Source organism: Procambarus clarkii, chromosome 9, assembly GCF_040958095.1.
Source record: "Procambarus clarkii isolate CNS0578487 chromosome 9, FALCON_Pclarkii_2.0, whole genome shotgun sequence".
Lineage (NCBI taxonomy): Eukaryota > Metazoa > Arthropoda > Malacostraca > Decapoda > Cambaridae > Procambarus > Procambarus clarkii.
The window spans coordinates 28,025,196-28,043,443 of NC_091158.1; the positions used below are offsets into that span (position 1 = coordinate 28,025,196).

At 44.0% G+C, this 18,248-nt stretch overlaps 1 protein-coding gene across 1 annotated transcript; it reads right to left on the reverse strand.

Moving 5' to 3' along the window:
• Window positions 1-466: 466 nt before the first annotated feature.
• Window positions 467-17,894, reverse strand: LOC123766094 (patched domain-containing protein 3-like). Its single transcript, XM_045754937.2, has 2 exons — window positions 14,956-17,894; window positions 467-3,127 (listed from the first exon to the last, which is right to left on the reverse strand). Exons 1-2 carry the CDS (start codon window positions 17,680-17,682, stop codon window positions 2,621-2,623), a joined length of 3,234 nt encoding a protein of 1,077 aa, XP_045610893.2. The 5' UTR covers window positions 17,683-17,894; the 3' UTR covers window positions 467-2,620.
• Window positions 17,895-18,248: the final 354 nt, after the last annotated feature.

An 18,248-nucleotide genomic window follows, 5' to 3' on the forward strand; every position in this document is an offset into this window, starting at 1 on the left:
ATTGTTTCTCACCTTACCTCACTTCAATTGCTGCATATATATCCACACCACTGAATTCTATATACAAAATTCATTGGATTAACTAAATTGTAAATTCGTAAATAACATTGCCAGACCTTGGACATCGAAAACCCATATAGAGGTGGTACAGGATCCTTGTTGCCGACCCAAGCTCATTTAGCCTAGGGCCATCCTGCACCATGTTGCACAGGCTCAATGTTCGCCTCCAGAGAACCTCCTTCTCTCCACCGCCGAGATTTTAGCACAAATCTTCTATCTTATAATATCTCCACTATAAGATAGGAGATTATATACCGGAGCTCGTAGCTTGAAAGCGTATACAAAAAGCATATACAATCTCAACATATTGAAAGCTTTGCATGCTTCAAAGTTTGTACTATTATTGCTTGACTGCTATTTAGAATAGCAGTCAAGTTACCGAAATTTATGGTAAAGAAACTAGTGATAATTGAAAGGTTTATTTTATACAACGTTTCGTTCCACTCTGGAACACCTTCAGGTAAAGAATGAATACAGAAGGTGCAAATTTATCTTAGGTATACACAGGGACGAGGCGAAGCTGTGTTGGGTAAGGTAAAGGGTCGAAAGAATGTAGGGATAATCAAATATAAGGTAAGAAAGATGGGAACAATAGGGATGGATGCCAGTAGAACATTGGGTAAGGCAGTGAGCGAGGAGAACCTGGTAGAGATGTCGTCATTATCCTGTACTGTTTGGCGAGATCTGGATTCGAGCGTAGGTAGTTCCGGGATAGTTTACTTTTGTACCATCGTGGCCGAGTCAGTTAAGGCAGGTGTCTGGGACCATGGTGGCCGAGTCAGTTAAGGCAGGTGTCTGGGACCATCGTGGCCGAGTCAGTTAAGGCAGGTGTCTGGGACCATCGTGGCCGAGTCAATTAAGGCAGGTGTCTGGGAATCACCAGAATTCAGGTTAAAGCAACTCCATGACCTCAAAATAATATTCATTGATATTTCACGCCACTATGATTTCATTGTGATCTGAGTAAGGCGTAAGTATGTAAACACCGTTGCTGTAGGCCAAAGTGTGGGTTGGGTCGACTGTAAAACCCTGGTTGGGCTCCAGTTCAGGGCCTCCAGAACCTCCTAGTGAATTCAGTAGAGTTCCAGGTTGGTTGACTTTAGAAACATCGTGGCTGACTGTGACTGATGTTTATCTTCCTATGACAACGTGCAATATTGGCACTTATGCTGATCTAATTTGTCCATGCCGTTGTTAACATTACGGCTATTGTAGCACTAGTTAGTCAGTGCTGACTTAATCAAATTTTGCTCAACAAAACCCTTGCACTGAGCAATGTGTTTTGCCACTCTCAAGTCGAGAACATGATCACATAAACTGGAATGTAAATACAAGGCATTAGATTTCTGGGCCATACGAGTTGAGTATGATGTTTTAAACGTGAATACCCGATTGACCGATGTACACAAATGCACAATAATTGCAAGGGATCGTATACACTCAACTTGCTGCAGATTGGTGGGGTTCTTAATTAAAATGGATTTAATTTTATTATAATTTTTGAACATCAGTTCAGTATTAAAGCTCTTCAAGGGTGGGGTGGCAAGTTTTGCTAGTCCTTCATTATACGTAAAACAAGCGATTTTTTTGTTCCGGTTTAGCCAAGGGAGTATGCTGGTGGAACGTATGTTCAGCTTGACCAAACGAGACATCCAAGAAAGATTTTGGATATTGCAATTTCTTTCCAATTTCGAATATGTTAGGTATTTCTTCATAACCAAATTCAGAGCTGCAATCCCACATTGATCTGAGACACATGCCAGGGGCCTGCTGAATGCACCGGTCGACTTCCCAGTACCCATCAGGTCTGCTGTATGTTCCGGACTAGTTCCCAGTACCCCTCAGGTCTGCTGTATGTTCCGGAAGAGTTCTCAGTACCCATCAGGTCTGCTGTATGCCCCAGTCAACTTTCCAGTATCCCCTAGGTCTGTTATATGCTCCAATCTAGTTCCCAGTACCCCTCAGGTCTGCTGTATGTTCCGGACTAGTTCCCAGTACCCCTCAGGTCTGCTGTATGTTCCGGCCTAGTTCCCAGTACCCCTCAGGTCTGTTGTATGTTCCGGCCTAGTTCCCAGTACCCCTCAGGTCTGCTGTATGTTCCGGACTAGTTCCCAGTACCCCTCAGGTCTGCTGTATGTTCCGGCCTAGTTTCCAGTACCCCTCAGGTCTGCTGTATGTTCCGGCCTAGTTCCCAGTACCCCTCAGGTCTGCTGTAAGTTCCGGCCTAGTTCCCAGTACCCCTCAGGTCTGCTGTATGTTCCGGCCTAGTTCCCGGTACCCCTCAGGTCTGCTGTATGTTCCGGCCTAGTTCCCGGTACCCCTCAGGTCTGCTGTATGTTCCGGCCTAGTTCCCGGTACCCCTCAGGTCTGCTGTATGTTCCGGCCTAGTTCCCGGTACCCCTCAGGTCTGCTGTATGTTCCGGCCTAGTTCCCGGTACCCCTCAGGTCTGCTGTATGTTCCGGCCTAGTTCCCGGTACCCCTCAGGTCTGCTGTATGTTCCGGCCTAGTTCCCGGTACCCCTCAGGTCTGCTGTATGTTCCGGCCTAGTTCCCGGTACCACTAGGGTCTGCTGAATGCCGTCGCCTCGATTTCATCCCCTACCCCACCTGTCTGTTTTATGCCCTGAGTTTCGATTTCAACACAATCAGGTGTGCCGTGTGTCCCGGCATCGTTCCCACACTGCTCATGTCCGCTGTTGTTCGCTGAACCATCTCCGGCACCAGCGGTTGTCTCTGTGAACGTTCTACTCGCTGGTGGGTGAGGGTGTGTGGGGGGCGTGTGGGTGGTGTTAGGGGCGGGCCCCACCTGAGGGTGTGTGCGGGGCGTGTGGGTGGTGTTGGGGGCGGGCCCCACCTGAGGGTGTGTGCGGGGCGTGTGGGTGGTGTTGGGGGCGGGCCCCACCTGAGGGTGTGTGCGGGGCGTGTGGGTAGTGTTAGGGGCGGGCCCCACCTGAGGGTGTGTGCGGGGCGTGAGGGTGGTGTTGGGGGCGGGCCCCACCATAGACAGCAACACCGGCAGGAACACCAGTCCATGGTATACTCCATACAGACACACTCCTACAAATATCTGAAATATAAGATGTAGTTGTATTATTGTTTGGACAGAAAGAATTTTATATTTTTTTTATTTCTGAGTAGTTCTTAGAATATATATATATATATATATATATATATATATATATATATATATATATATATATATATATATATATATATATATATATATATATATATATATATATATATATATATATATATATATATATATATATATATATATATATATATATATATATATATATATATTACTAAATATGACCGAAAAAGTAAGATTAATAATTCTAACACGAATTTTCTCAATCTTTCGTACATTTCTTTTCACTGTTGGAGGTAAATCAAAAATCAATTCTCCAAAATTAATTTTTATTTCTAGTCTGACGCGACACGAGCACGTTTCGTAAAACTTATTACATTTTCAAAGACTTTAGTTTACAAATACACAACTGAATAGAACTTACGCATCTCCGATTTTATATCTACATTTGAGTGAGGTGGATGGGGTGAGGTGGCATTAATAGGGTATTAATTTCATCAACACAAGACAGAACAAGAGGTGGCATTAATAGGGTATTAATTTCATCAACACAAGACAGAACACGAAACAATGGGTATTGAATAGAAGTGTTTGTAGAAAGCCTATTGGTCCATATTTCTTGATGCTTCTATATTGGAGCGGAGTCTTGAGGTGGGTAGAATATAGTTGTGCATTAATTGGCTGTTGATTGCTGGTGTTGACTTCTTGATGTGTAGTGCCTCGCAAACGTCAAGCCGCCTGCTATCGCTGTATCTATCGATGATTTCTGTGTTGTTTACTAGGATTTCTCTGGCGATGGTTTGGTTGTGGGAAGAGATTATATGTTCCTTAATGGAGCCCTGTTGCTTATGCATCGTTAAACGCCTAGAAAGAGATGTTGTTGTCTTGCCTATATACTGGGTTTTTTGGAGCTTACAGTCCCCAAGAAGGCATTTGAAGGCATAGACGACGTTAGTCTCTTTTAAAGCGTTCTGTTTTGTGTCTGGAGAGTTTCTCATGAGTAGGCTGGCCGTTTTTCTGGTTTTATAGTAAATCGTCAGTTGTATCCTCTGATTTTTGTCTGTAGGGATAACGTTTCTATTAACAATATCTTTCAGGACCCTTTCCTCCGTTTTATGAGCTGTGGAAAAGAAGTTCCTGTAAAATAGTCTAATAGCGGGTATAGGTGTTGTGTTAGTTGTCTCTTCAGAGGTTGCATGGCGTTTCACTTTCCTTCTTATGATGTCTTCGACGAAACCATTGGAGAAGCCGTTGTTGACTAGGACCTGCCTTACCCTACAGAGTTCTTCGTCGACTTGCTTCCATTCTGAGCTGTGGCTGAGAGCACGGTCGACATATGCGTTAACAACACTCCTCTTGTACCTGTCTGGGCAGTCGCTGTTGGCATTTAGGCACATTCCTATGTTCGTTTCCTTAGTGTAGACTGCAGTGTGGAAACCTCCGCTCTTTTCCATGACTGTTACATCTAGAAAGGGCAGCTTCCCATCCTTTTCCATCTCGTAAGTGAAACGCAGTACGGAACTCTGCTCAAATGCCTCCTTCAGCTCCTGCAGATGTCTGACATCAGGTACCTGTGTAAAAATGTCGTCAACATACCTGCAGTATATGGCCGGTTTCAAGTTCATGTCGACTAAGACTTTTTGCTCGATGGTACCCATGTAGAAGTTTGCAAACAGGACACCTAGGGGAGAACCCATGGCGACCCCATCTACTTGCTTATACATGTGCCCATCCGGGCTCAAGAAGGGTGCCTCTTTAGTACAAGCTTGGAGTAGTTTCCTCAGAATATTTTCTGGTATGTCAAGAGGAGTACAGGCTGGATCACGATACACTCTGTCGGCTATCATCCCGATTGTCTCGTCCACAGGTACGTTGGTAAACAGCGATTCTACGTCCAACGAGGCTCTTATCCCTGTGGCCCGTGTGCCCCGCAGTAAGTCAACAAATTCCTTTGGAGACTTCAGGCTGAAGGCGCAAGGAACATAAGGAGTCAGCAGGCCGTTGAGTCGCTTCGCCAGTCTGTACGTGGGTGTGGGTATCTGGCTAATGATTGGCCGAAGTGGGTTTCCAGGCTTGTGTGTCTTGACATTTCCATACGCATATCCAGGTTTATATTCCCCAATGATCTTTGGCAGGTGTAGTCCGGATTTCTTGGCGTTCACAGTTTCGATCAGTTTGTTGACCTTTGCTTTTAATTCGGCTGTAGTGTCCTTCGTTACCCTTTGGAACTTAGTTTGGTCAGAGAGTATGATGTTCATTTTCGCCAGATATTCGTCTTTTTTAAGAATGACATATATTGGCGACTTGTCACCTCTCCTGACAACTATCTCCTTGTTCTCACGAAGGCTTTTAGCTGCCGCTTTGAGCTCGGGGGACAGTATGGTGCTTCTGTAATTGCCTCGATTCTTTCCTCCTTCTGCAATAAGTTCTGCTTGTAAGGTATCTTTGGTAGTGACCTTCTTTTGTGTCATATTTAATAATATATGTCTACAGGAAAGACTGCTACTAAAATATACTAATATATATATATATATTAGTTCCATTATGTTCCTTAATGGAGCCCTGTTGCTTATGCATCGTTAAACGCCTAGAAAGAGATGTTGTTGTCTTGCCTATATACTGGGTTTTTTGGAGCTTACAGTCCCCAAGAGGGCATTTGAAGGCATAGACGACGTTGGTCTCTTTTAAAGCGTTCTGTTTTGTGTCTGGAGAGTTTCTCATGAGTAGGCTGGCTGTTTTTCTGGTTTTATAGTAAATCGTCAGTTGTATCCTCTTATTTTTGTCTGTAGGGATAACGTTTCTATTAACAATATCTTTCAGGACCCTTTCCTCCGATTTATGAGCTGTGGAAACGAAGTTCCTGTAAAATAGTCTAATAGGGGGTATAGGTGTTGTGTTGGTTGTCTCTTCAGAGGTTGCATGGCGTTTCACTTTCCTTCTTATGATGAATCGACGAAACCATTGGAGAAGCCGTTGTTGACTAGGACCTGCCTTACCCTATAGAGTTCTTCGTCGACTTGCTTCCATTCTGAGCTGTGGCTGAGAGCACGGTCGACATATGCGTTAATAACACTCTTCTTGTACCTGTCTGGGCAGTCGCTTTTGTCATTTAGGCACATTCCTATGTTCGTTTCCTTAGTGTAGGAAACAGTGACAATTGACAAGACAAGATCAAGATAGTAGTAGTCTTGTCACTTTGGTAGTGACAAGAAGGTCACTACGAAAGATACCTTACAAGCAGAACTTATTGCGGAAGGAGGAAAGAATCGAAGCAATTACAGAAGCACCATACTGTCCCATAGGGACCCAAGTGTAGGGACCCATATATATATATATATATATATATATATATATATATATATATATATATATATATATATATATATATATATATATATATATATATATAACTGAAAACTCACACCCCAGAAGTAACTCGAACCCATACTGCCAGGAGCAACGCAACTAGTATGTACAGGGACACCTTAATCCGCTTGACCATCACGACCGTTTTCAGTTGTATATAGTTTTCAGTTGTATATAGTCCTGGGGACCATTCAGGCTTGTTTGCATTTGTGTTCCTCACGTGTGCCCCAAAGAATGAGGTGATTTGATAAAATGCTATGCCCAAGATTACCATCCGAGTGCCGGCGGGGAAGTGGTTCATATAGCCTCGGCTATCACTTCCTTTTGTCCGGTCGTGATGGTCAAGCGGATTAAGGCGTCCCTGTACATACCAGTTGTGGGAGTATGGGTTCGAGTCACTTCTGGGGTGTGAGTTTTCAGTTGTATATAGTCCTGGGGACCATTCAGGCTTGTTTGCATTTGTGTTCCTCACGTGTGCCCCAAAGAATGAGGTGATTTGATAAAATGCTATGCCCAAGATTACCATCCGAGTGCCGGCGGGGAAGTGGTTCATATAGCCTCGGCTATCACTTCCTTTTGTCCGGTCGTGATGGTCAAGCGGATTAAGGCGTCCCTGTACATACCAGTTGTGGGAGTATGGGTTCGAGTCACTTCTGGGGTGTGAGTTTTCAGTTGTATATAGTCCTGGGGACCATTCAGGCTTGTTTGCATTTGTGTTCCTCACGTGTGCCCCAAAGAATGAGGTGATTTGATAAAATGCTATGCCCAAGATTACCATCCGAGTGCCGGCGGGGAAGTGGTTCATATAGCCTCGGCTATCACTTCCTTTTGTCCGGTCGTGATGGTCAAGCGGATTAAGGCGTCCCTGTACATACCAGTTGTGGGAGTATGGGTTCGAGTCACTTCTGGGGTGTGAGTTTTCAGTTGTATATAGTCCTGGGGACCATTCAGGCTTGTTTGCATTTGTGTTCCTCACGTGTGCCCCAAAGAATGAGGTGATTTGATAAAATGCTATGCCCAAGATTACCATCCGAGTGCCGGCGGGGAAGTGGTTCATATAGCCTCGGCTATCACTTCCTTTTGTCCGGTCGTGATGGTCAAGCGGATTAAGGCGTCCCTGTACATACCAGTTGTGGGAGTATGGGTTCGAGTCACTTCTGGGGTGTGAGTTTTCAGTTGTATATAGTCCTGGGGACCATTCAGGCTTGTTTGCATTTGTGTTCCTCACGTGTGCCCCAAAGAATGAGGTGATTTGATAAAATGCTATGCCCAAGATTACCATCCGAGTGCCGGCGGGGAAGTGGTTCATATAGCCTCGGCTATCACTTCCTTTTGTCCGGTCATGATGGTCAAGCGGATTAAGGCGTCCCTGTACATACCAGTTGTGGGAGTATGGGTTCGAGTCACTTCTGGGGTGTGAGTTTTCAGTTATATATATATATATATATATATATATATATATATATATATATATATATATATATATATATATATATATATATATATATATATATATATATATATATATATATATGTTGTACCTAGTAGCCAAAACGTCGTACTCGGCCTACTATGCAAGGCCCGATTTGCCTAATAAGCCAAGTTTTCCGGAATTAATATATTTTCTCTAATTTCTTTCTTATGAAATGATAAAGCTACCCATTTCATTATATATGAGGTCAATTTTTTTTATTGGAGTTAAAATTAACGTAGATATATGACCCAACCTAACCAACCCTACCTAACCTAACCTAACCTATCTTTATAGGTTAGGTTGGGTTAGGTAGCCGAAAAAGTTAGGTTAGGTAGTCGAAAAACAATTATTTCATGAAAACTTGGCTTATTAGGCAAATCGGGCCTTGCATAGTAGGCTGAGAAGTGCATTCTGGCTACTAGGTACAACATATATATATATATATATAAGGCACAACTCTCCTAAACACGAGAGTTAAGTATACAACTTTAGAACACTTTCCCACCAGGAGACTCGAACCCTAGCCAGCACAGAAGCCTTCCAGCAACTGGCATAACAGGTACGCCTTAACCCTCTGCACCACCACTCAGACCCTTAAAAGAGATGGTAATTTCGGAGTATTTAAATCCCCCAAAGATCAACACCTCCCAAGAGCACCAGAGCAAGTGAGGGGTCATTTAGACGTTAATTTCATCAAGTCCCTGTTAATATGGGAAGACACAGTGTCTCTGCTTAAGGCACAACTCTCCTAAACACGAGAGTTAAGTATACAACTTTAGAACACTTTCCCACCAGGAGACTCGAACCCTAGCCAGCACAGAAGCCTTCCAGTAACTGGCATAACAGGTACGCCTTAACCCTCTGCACCACCACTCAGACCCTTAAAAGAGATGGTAATTTCGGAGTATTTAAATCCCCCAAAGATCAACACCTCCCAAGAGCACCAGAGCAAGTGAGGGGTCATTTAGACGTTAATTTCATCAAGTCCCTGTTAATATGGGAAGACACAGTGTCTCTGCTTAAGGCACAACTCTCCTAAACACGAGAGTTAAGTATACAACTTTAGAACACTTTCCCACCAGGAGACTCGAACCCTAGCCAGCACAGAAGCCTTCCAGCAACTGGCATAACAGGTACGCCTTAACCCTCTGCACCACCACTCAGACCCTTAAAAGAGATGGTAATTTCGGAGTATTTAAATCCCCCAAAGATCAACACCTCCCAAGAGCACCAGAGCAAGTGAGGGGTCATTTAGACGTTAATTTCATCAAGTCCCTGTTAATATGGGAAGACACAGTGTCTCTGCTTAAGGCACAACTCTCCTAAACACGAGAGTTAAGTATACAACTTTAGAACACTTTCCCACCAGGAGACTCGAACCCTAGCCAGCACAGAAGCCTTCCAGCAACTGGCATAACAGGTACGCCTTAACCCTCTGCACCACCACTCAGACCCTTAAAAGAGATGGTAATTTCGGAGTATTTAAATCCCCCAAAGATCAACACCTCCCAAGAGCACCAGAGCAAGTGAGGGGTCATTTAGACGTTAATTTCATCAAGTCCCTGTTAATATGGGAAGACACAGTGTCTCTGCTTAAGGCACAACTCTCCTAAACACGAGAGTTAAGTATACAACTTTAGAACACTTTCCCACCAGGAGACTCGAACCCTAGCCAGCACAGAAGCCTTCCAGCAACTGGCATAACAGGTACGCCTTAACCCTCTGCACCACCACTCAGACCCTTAAAAGAGATGGTAATTTCGGAGTATTTAAATCCCCCAAAGATCAACACCTCCCAAGAGCACCAGAGCAAGTGAGGGGTCATTTAGACGTTAATTTCATCAAGTCCCTGTTAATATGGGAAGACACAGTGTCTCTGCTTAAGGCACAACTCTCCTAAACACGAGAGTTAAGTATACAACTTTAGAACACTTTCCCACCAGGAGACTCGAACCCTAGCCAGCACAGAAGCCTTCCAGCAACTGGCATAACAGGTACGCCTTAACCCTCTGCACCACCACTCAGACCCTTAAAAGAGATGGTAATTTCGGAGTATTTAAATCCCCCAAAGATCAACACCTCCCAAGAGCACCAGAGCAAGTGAGGGGTCATTTAGACGTTAATTTCATCAAGTCCCTGTTAATATGGGAAGACACAGTGTCTCTGCTTAAGGCACAACTCTCCTAAACACGAGAGTTAAGTATACAACTTTAGAACACTTTCCCACCAGGAGACTCGAACCCTAGCCAGCACAGAAGCCTTCCAGCAACTGGCATAACAGGTACGCCTTAACCCTCTGCACCACCACTCAGACCCTTAAAAGAGATGGTAATTTCGGAGTATTTAAATCCCCCAAAGATCAACACCTCCCAAGAGCACCAGAGCAAGTGAGGGGTCATTTAGACGTTAATTTCATCAAGTCCCTGTTAATATGGGAAGACACAGTGTCTCTGCTTAAGGCACAACTCTCCTAAACACGAGAGTTAAGTATACAACTTTAGAACACTTTCCCACCAGGAGACTCGAACCCTAGCCAGCACAGAAGCCTTCCAGCAACTGGCATAACAGGTACGCCTTAACCCTCTGCACCACCACTCAGACCCTTAAAAGAGATGGTAATTTTGGAGTATTTAAATCCCCCAAAGATCAACACCTCCCAAGAGCACCAGAGCAAGTGAGGGGTCATTTAGACGTTAATTTCATCAAGTCCCTGTTAATGTCTGGCTTAAGGCAGAGACACAGTGTCTCTGCCTTAAGCAGAGACACTGTGTCTTCCCATATTAACAGGGACTTGATGAAATTAACGTCTAAATGACCCCTCACTTGCTCTGGTGCTCTTGGGAGGTGTTGATCTTTGGGGGATTTAAATACTCCGAAATTACCATCTCTTTTAAGGGTCTGAGTGGTGGTGCAGAGGGTTAAGGCGTACCTGTTATGCCAGTTGCTGGAAGGCTTCTGTGCTGGCTAGGGTTCGAGTCTCCTGGTGGGAAAGTGTTCTAAAGTTGTATACTTAACTCTCGTGTTTAGGAGAGTTGTGCCTTAAGCAGAGACACTGTGTCTTCCCATATTAACAGGGACTTGATGAAATTAACGTCTAAATGACCCCTCACTTGCTCTGGTGCTCTTGGGAGGTGTTGATCTTTGGGGGATTTAAATACTCCGAAATTACCATCTCTTTTAAGGGTCTGAGTGGTGGTGCAGAGGGTTAAGGCGTACCTGTTATGCCAGTTGCTGGAAGGCTTCTGTGCTGGCTAGGGTTCGAGTCTCCTGGTGGGAAAGTGTTCTAAAGTTGTATACTTAACTCTCGTGTTTAGGAGAGTTGTGCCTTAAGCAGAGACACTGTGTCTTCCCATATTAACAGGGACTTGATGAAATTAACGTCTAAATGACCCCTCACTTGCTCTGGTGCTCTTGGGAGGTGTTGATCTTTGGGGGATTTAAATACTCCGAAATTACCATCTCTTTTAAGGGTCTGAGTGGTGGTGCAGAGGGTTAAGGCATACCTGTTATGCCAGTTGCTGGAAGGCTTCTGTGCTGGCTAGGGTTCGAGTCTCCTGGTGGGAAAGTGTTCTAAAGTTGTATACTTAACTCTCGTGTTTAGGAGAGTTGTGCCTTAAGCAGAGACACTGTGTCTTCCCATATTAACAGGGACTTGATGAAATTAACGTCTAAATGACCCCTCACTTGCTCTGGTGCTCTTGGGAGGTGTTGATCTTTGGGGGATTTAAATACTCCGAAATTACCATCTCTTTTAAGGGTCTGAGTGGTGGTGCAGAGGGTTAAGGCGTACCTGTTATGCCAGTTGCTGGAAGGCTTCTGTGCTGGCTAGGGTTCGAGTCTCCTGGTGGGAAAGTGTTCTAAAGTTGTATACTTAACTCTCGTGTTTAGGAGAGTTGTGCCTTAAGCAGAGACACTGTGTCTTCCCATATTAACAGGGACTTGATGAAATTAACGTCTAAATGACCCCTCACTTGCTCTGGTGCTCTTGGGAGGTGTTGATCTTTGGGGGATTTAAATACTCCGAAATTACCATCTCTTTTAAGGGTCTGAGTGGTGGTGCAGAGGGTTAAGGCGTACCTGTTATGCCAGTTGCTGGAAGGCTTCTGTGCTGGCTAGGGTTCGAGTCTCCTGGTGGGAAAGTGTTCTAAAGTTGTATACTTAACTCTCGTGTTTAGGAGAGTTGTGCCTTAAGCAGAGACACTGTGTCTTCCCATATTAACAGGGACTTGATGAAATTAACGTCTAAATGACCCCTCACTTGCTCTTGGGAGGTGTTGATCTTTGGGGGATTTAAATACTCCGAAATTACCATCTCTTTTAAGGGTCTGAGTGGTGGTGCAGAGGGTTAAGGCGTACCTGTTATGCCAGTTGCTGGAAGGCTTCTGTGCTGGCTAGGGTTCGAGTCTCCTGGTGGGAAAGTGTTCTAAAGTTGTATACTTAACTCTCGTGTTTAGGAGAGTTGTGCCTTAAGCAGAGACACTGTGTCTTCCCATATTAACAGGGACTTGATGAAATTAACGTCTAAATGACCCCTCACTTGCTCTGGTGCTCTTGGGAGGTGTTGATCTTTGGGGGATTTAAATACTCCGAAATTACCATCTCTTTTAAGGGTCTGAGTGGTGGTGCAGAGGGTTAAGGCGTACCTGTTATGCCAGTTGCTGGAAGGCTTCTGTGCTGGCTAGGGTTCGAGTCTCCTGGTGGGAAAGTGTTCTAAAGTTGTATACTTAACTCTCGTGTTTAGGAGAGTTGTGCCTTAAGCAGAGACACTGTGTCTTCCCATATTAACAGGGACTTGATGAAATTAACGTCTAAATGACCCCTCACTTGCTCTGGTGCTCTTGGGAGGTGTTGATCTTTGGGGGATTTAAATACTCCGAAATTACCATCTCTTTTAAGGGTCTGAGTGGTGGTGCAGAGGGTTAAGGCGTACCTGTTATGCCAGTTGCTGGAAGGCTTCTGTGCTGGCTAGGGTTCGAGTCTCCTGGTGGGAAAGTGTTCTAAAGTTGTATACTTAACTCTCGTGTTTAGGAGAGTTGTGCCTTAAGCAGAGACACTGTGTCTTCCCATATTAACAGGGACTTGATGAAATTAACGTCTAAATGACCCCTCACTTGCTCTGGTGCTCTTGGGAGGTGTTGATCTTTGGGGGATTTAAATACTCCGAAATTACCATCTCTTTTAAGGGTCTGAGTGGTGGTGCAGAGGGTTAAGGCGTACCTGTTATGCCAGTTGCTGGAAGGCTTCTGTGCTGGCTAGGGTTCGAGTCTCCTGGTGGGAAAGTGTTCTAAAGTTGTATACTTAACTCTCGTGTTTAGGAGAGTTGTGCCTTAAGCAGAGACACTGTGTCTTCCCATATTAACAGGGACTTGATGAAATTAACGTCTAAATGACCCCTCACTTGCTCTTGGGAGGTGTTGATCTTTGGGGGATTTAAATACTCCGAAATTACCATCTCTTTTAAGGGTCTGAGTGGTGGTGCAGAGGGTTAAGGCGTACCTGTTATGCCAGTTGCTGGAAGGCTTCTGTGCTGGCTAGGGTTCGAGTCTCCTGGTGGGAAAGTGTTCTAAAGTTGTATACTTAACTCTCGTGTTTAGGAGAGTTGTGCCTTAAGCAGAGACACTGTGTCTTCCCATATTAACAGGGACTTGATGAAATTAACGTCTAAATGACCCCTCACTTGCTCTGGTGCTCTTGGGAGGTGTTGATCTTTGGGGGATTTAAATACTCCGAAATTACCATCTCTTTTAAGGGTCTGAGTGGTGGTGCAGAGGGTTAAGGCGTACCTGTTATGCCAGTTGCTGGAAGGCTTCTGTGCTGGCTAGGGTTCGAGTCTCCTGGTGGGAAAGTGTTCTAAAGTTGTATATATATATATATATATATATATATATATATATATATATATATATATATATATATATATATAAAATCTTCGCAAGAAATATTTCGGCGATCTCACCTTTAGTATGTTACCTGGTAATTTGTTTAATAGATCAGTTATTCTATTTCCAAACCAGTATTTAACCAGACATTTCCTGAATCTAAACCTATCCCATTTATGCCCTCTATCCATATATAGAACGTGGAAGTCATCCCTTTTTATTTTCATTTTATATGAAAGGTTTCTAATTCCGGGATTGACTTTGTCATCCATCTATGAACTCGTTCTAGTTAATCTGTTTATTCTACAGTTTGACGACCAAAACTGAACTGATAATTTAAATGGGGCCCGACGGGAGCAATATATAGCTGAAGAATAACACTAAGTGTTTTATTGATAACTCTTCTGGAAATAAATCCCTGTATGCTATTTTCTTAATTTTCGGAAATTTATTCATTATTATATTTTGGCATTATATCCCAACTAATCCTGACTGTCAGACCATTTTCGAATTCAGACTTTGCAATTTCTACACTGACAAGCTGATATCTAGTGACATCATTACCTACCTCTGAACCCGACAATTTTCAGCATTAAACTGCTTCTTTCGTCCATTTCAAAAGCCTGTCTGGAATCTAGATTGTCTTGAACCGATTTTGTTTCTTCTAAATTATGTTCTGTCTTTTTTGTGAAACATCTTTTAATCTATAAATATTGCAGTTCAGTCATATATAACGTCAGAGCCGTGAGGCACTCCACTTACAACGGTTTCACACTCCAACTTAATTCTGTTTATACTAACTCATTGTTACCTTCATGTAACCAAGCTCTTACCCAATTTATGATAGCTTCCCCATAGTCAGTGTTGTGCATTCAGTTTCAGTGTCTAAGTTGTCAGAATATGTGTTAATATGCCAATCTGCAGGTCCAATTTGGAAGAGTATGTGTTCAATATGTCAGTATGTCCCATATGTTAATGGGTGTTGCTAATATTCCAGTTTGTATGTCAGTGATTGTCAAGCATGTCAGTGTGAATTCAATGTGCTAGTGTATGCGTCCAATAAGAGAAAGATGGAAGCTTACCTTGAAGAAGGACAAGAAGACGTGAGAGGTGGAGTTAACGAGGAAGACGAACGCGAGGAAGGTGGTGAAGCCGCCGTTGAGAACAGCCGGGCCGATGGTGGCCACGGTCTGCCTGGCTCTCTGATCTCTAGTGCCGTGTTTGGTCATGAAGGTGTGGCCAACATGGGCGGCGTAGTCAACGCAGAGCCCGACGGCCAGGACCAGATCAATGCAGGAGACGGTGTCAATGGTGAGGCCCCACCAGTGCATGAGGGCCCCCACGTCCACCAGCGTGGCCAAGACACACACGAGCACCAAGACGCTGGTGACTACGCTCACCATGAGCAGGAGAGTCACCACCAACACCACAACCAGGGCAACACCCATGTTTCGGTACAGTTCCTCTTCGATCACCTGGTTTGTTTCCCATTCTCCATAAGATCTTGACCAAGCTCGCACGTATCCGGTGGCATTCATCTTACGCACTACAGTTTTAACACTTTCCATGGCTTTTATTTCTTGCCTTGATGTAGACATTAGTGTATGTCTGTAGTCAATGCTGGAAGCCACTACAGAGGGGGCTTTTTGAGTGCAGTTGAGTGCAGATGAGAAACGGAAGTTCCTATTCCTGTATGGCGACCCGCTGGGAGAGAACAGGAACTGGCTCAGCTGATCCAGAAACTCTTCCTCGGACTGTGCTGGATCAGGCACCTCATAACCTTGTTTTTTCCAGTACACTTTGTATTTGTCGTACCAACTCTCAACTTCTACTATACTCTCAGTTTCCTTCAACCGTTTAGTCATTGTGTCAATATTTGACAATTCCGTAAATAAACTGATATTGGCAAAGAACACTGAACCTTCTGCTCCAGAAGATGGATAATAATAATTTAGTTTAATGAAGAATTTATAAAGGTAGGAATTTTGTGGAAGGAACCAGATAGGATCAAATTCTTGCCGCAGGTTTGAGAGTCCCCAGGCAGATACACAAGCTAGAACGACTGTAGCTACAATCACGAAGATCTTCACTGGTAGTAAGAAGAGTATCTTGGCGTACACATTGGTGAAGAAAGTCTGGCACAGGTCTGTCTGGCTGCAGCGGTTTGGTGTCCACTTGTTGAGTTTCCAGCAGCACAGTAACCCGTGACGGCGGTCTTCCAGGCGCTTCTGATCTATACACAGACAGGCTACAAAAAAAGTAGACTGGAAGAAATAAACGGAAGCAATACCAAGAGCAGCGTAGAGACAGAAGGACCTAAGAGCTGGCAGTGCAGTTGTACTGCCAACAGCGAAGGCAACGAAGTCGGTGACGGAGGTGACGGTGATGGAGACTCCAGCATGTTTAAGGGCACAACCAACGCGCTCACTCAGCCCCTCCTTCATCTCCTGTGGCGACAGGTTGTTCCACGCCTGCATAATCACAAACATGTCATCGATGCCTAGTCCAAGCAACAAGAATGGAAGAATGCTGTTCACAGGTCCGTAGGTAATATTGAAGGCTGAACATATGCCAAAAGAGACGCCCACAGCCAGACCCACACAAGATAACCCTAATAGTGAGAGTATTGGTCTCTGCTCCACCATGTTAAATTTACCAAGCATAACAACTGCGTAAATGAAGACAATACCAAAGCCAAGACTTAAATACTGGAGATCACTCTGAATATTGTCGCCACTCACCGTCCCAAAACTAGTTGACGCCATCACGTAAACGGAAACATTTTGGGGATGTTCTGAACTGTTTAAAATGTTGTTGATAAACTCTTGCTCCCATTCATAAGTATCAATATCCACTTGTGTTCCAGTTCCAGCATCGTTTATGTAATGTCCTCTTGCAATAGCTGTGCGGTTGATCTTGGTGAACCAAGTATGTCTGGAGGCTCCAGCTTTAACAACGTGTCCCGCTCCGTCTCTCTCAGCCGCGCCCAGAAATTGTGTAATATTTATCGGGAAACCGGTGACTACACTTGTGTTGACGGTATTAATTGTTCTTATTATTTGTTGTTGATCGAGGGAGGTGATGAAGTCACGGTCGTAACCAAATACTTCCAAGATGCTGTTTTCCAAACATACTTCATCCATAGACTCTAAGAATTCACAGTAAGCATACCTAGGTAGTACTAAACTCCAATCTAGATCATTGTCTTTGTTATCATTAATTTGTCTTGCACGTCTCTTGCCAACTATCTGAGGTGCTTCGGGGATCAGATTGATGCTCAAACTCGAACCATCGTCTTCCATAACGTCTCGTTTCTGCCTTCCAAACGAAGCTATAGACAATGTGGGAACCTTGGCACACACACTCTCCCAAGTTGCCGACTTGGTCTTGGTGTTCTCAACCGCCTCGTGAACTCTTAACATCTCCAGTAGAACAGACTTATCCAAAACATTTTCGACTTCATAGATGACAACGTTAACTCTTAGATCTGACTGAAAGTTTTCTTCTTGCCACTCCATGATTCGGATAAATTCGGAATTATTTGGTATCCAGAGCTTGAAGGGACGTGTCTCTATTTCAAACCTGATGATTCCAATGCAACAGATGGCAGTGATGACCAGGCAAAAGAAGATGACAAGAAATGGTGTCCTAGAGATAAGTTTGCCGTAGCGGTAGAAGGCATGTTCCAGCCTCCCAGTGATGGCCAGGCTGATCCTCGCCAAAATGTCCCACTGCCTCTGCTGCTGCCTACTGACTTCCCCAGACAGAGGGGAAGTCTCTGGGTGCGCCGAAGTAACCATCCTCAACATTGTCGCCTGTGAAAAGATTACGTTTCTGAAATAAAAATTAGAAGTTAATGAAGGCTGAAAAACTCAATATCTATACTATAAGAGAATGTGGCTGTCTGCTCAAAATTGGAGGCCACATGCTTGGTATTAGCCTTACCCAAATTTGTAGGGGAAATGGTCTAAGTTATGGGACGAACTTAGGCTGCTTGAGCTATGTGTAAGTTAAAGGATTTAAGTAATATAATTAATTATTCACAATCCTCTCCACCCGATTCTTCCCAGTTCAATTCTGGACGAGTGAAATATTTGTTCAGACGTCAAAAGACTTCTTTGTCATCAGAAAAAATTATTTCTTTGAACACACAAATTAGTTTCATATCTTTATAATATTATATATTTATACTATAATAAAAAATGTCTGTCTGTTCAGAGTTGGAGCTAATCTCACCCAAATTAGCAGAAGGAATGGTCTGGGGTACGGGATGAACATGGGCTGGTCGGGATAGCCAGAATTCAAAAGGGAATAGCATGCCAGTGCTACATTCATATCCCCACAACGATATTTGGCATCGCCCACCAGCAACACA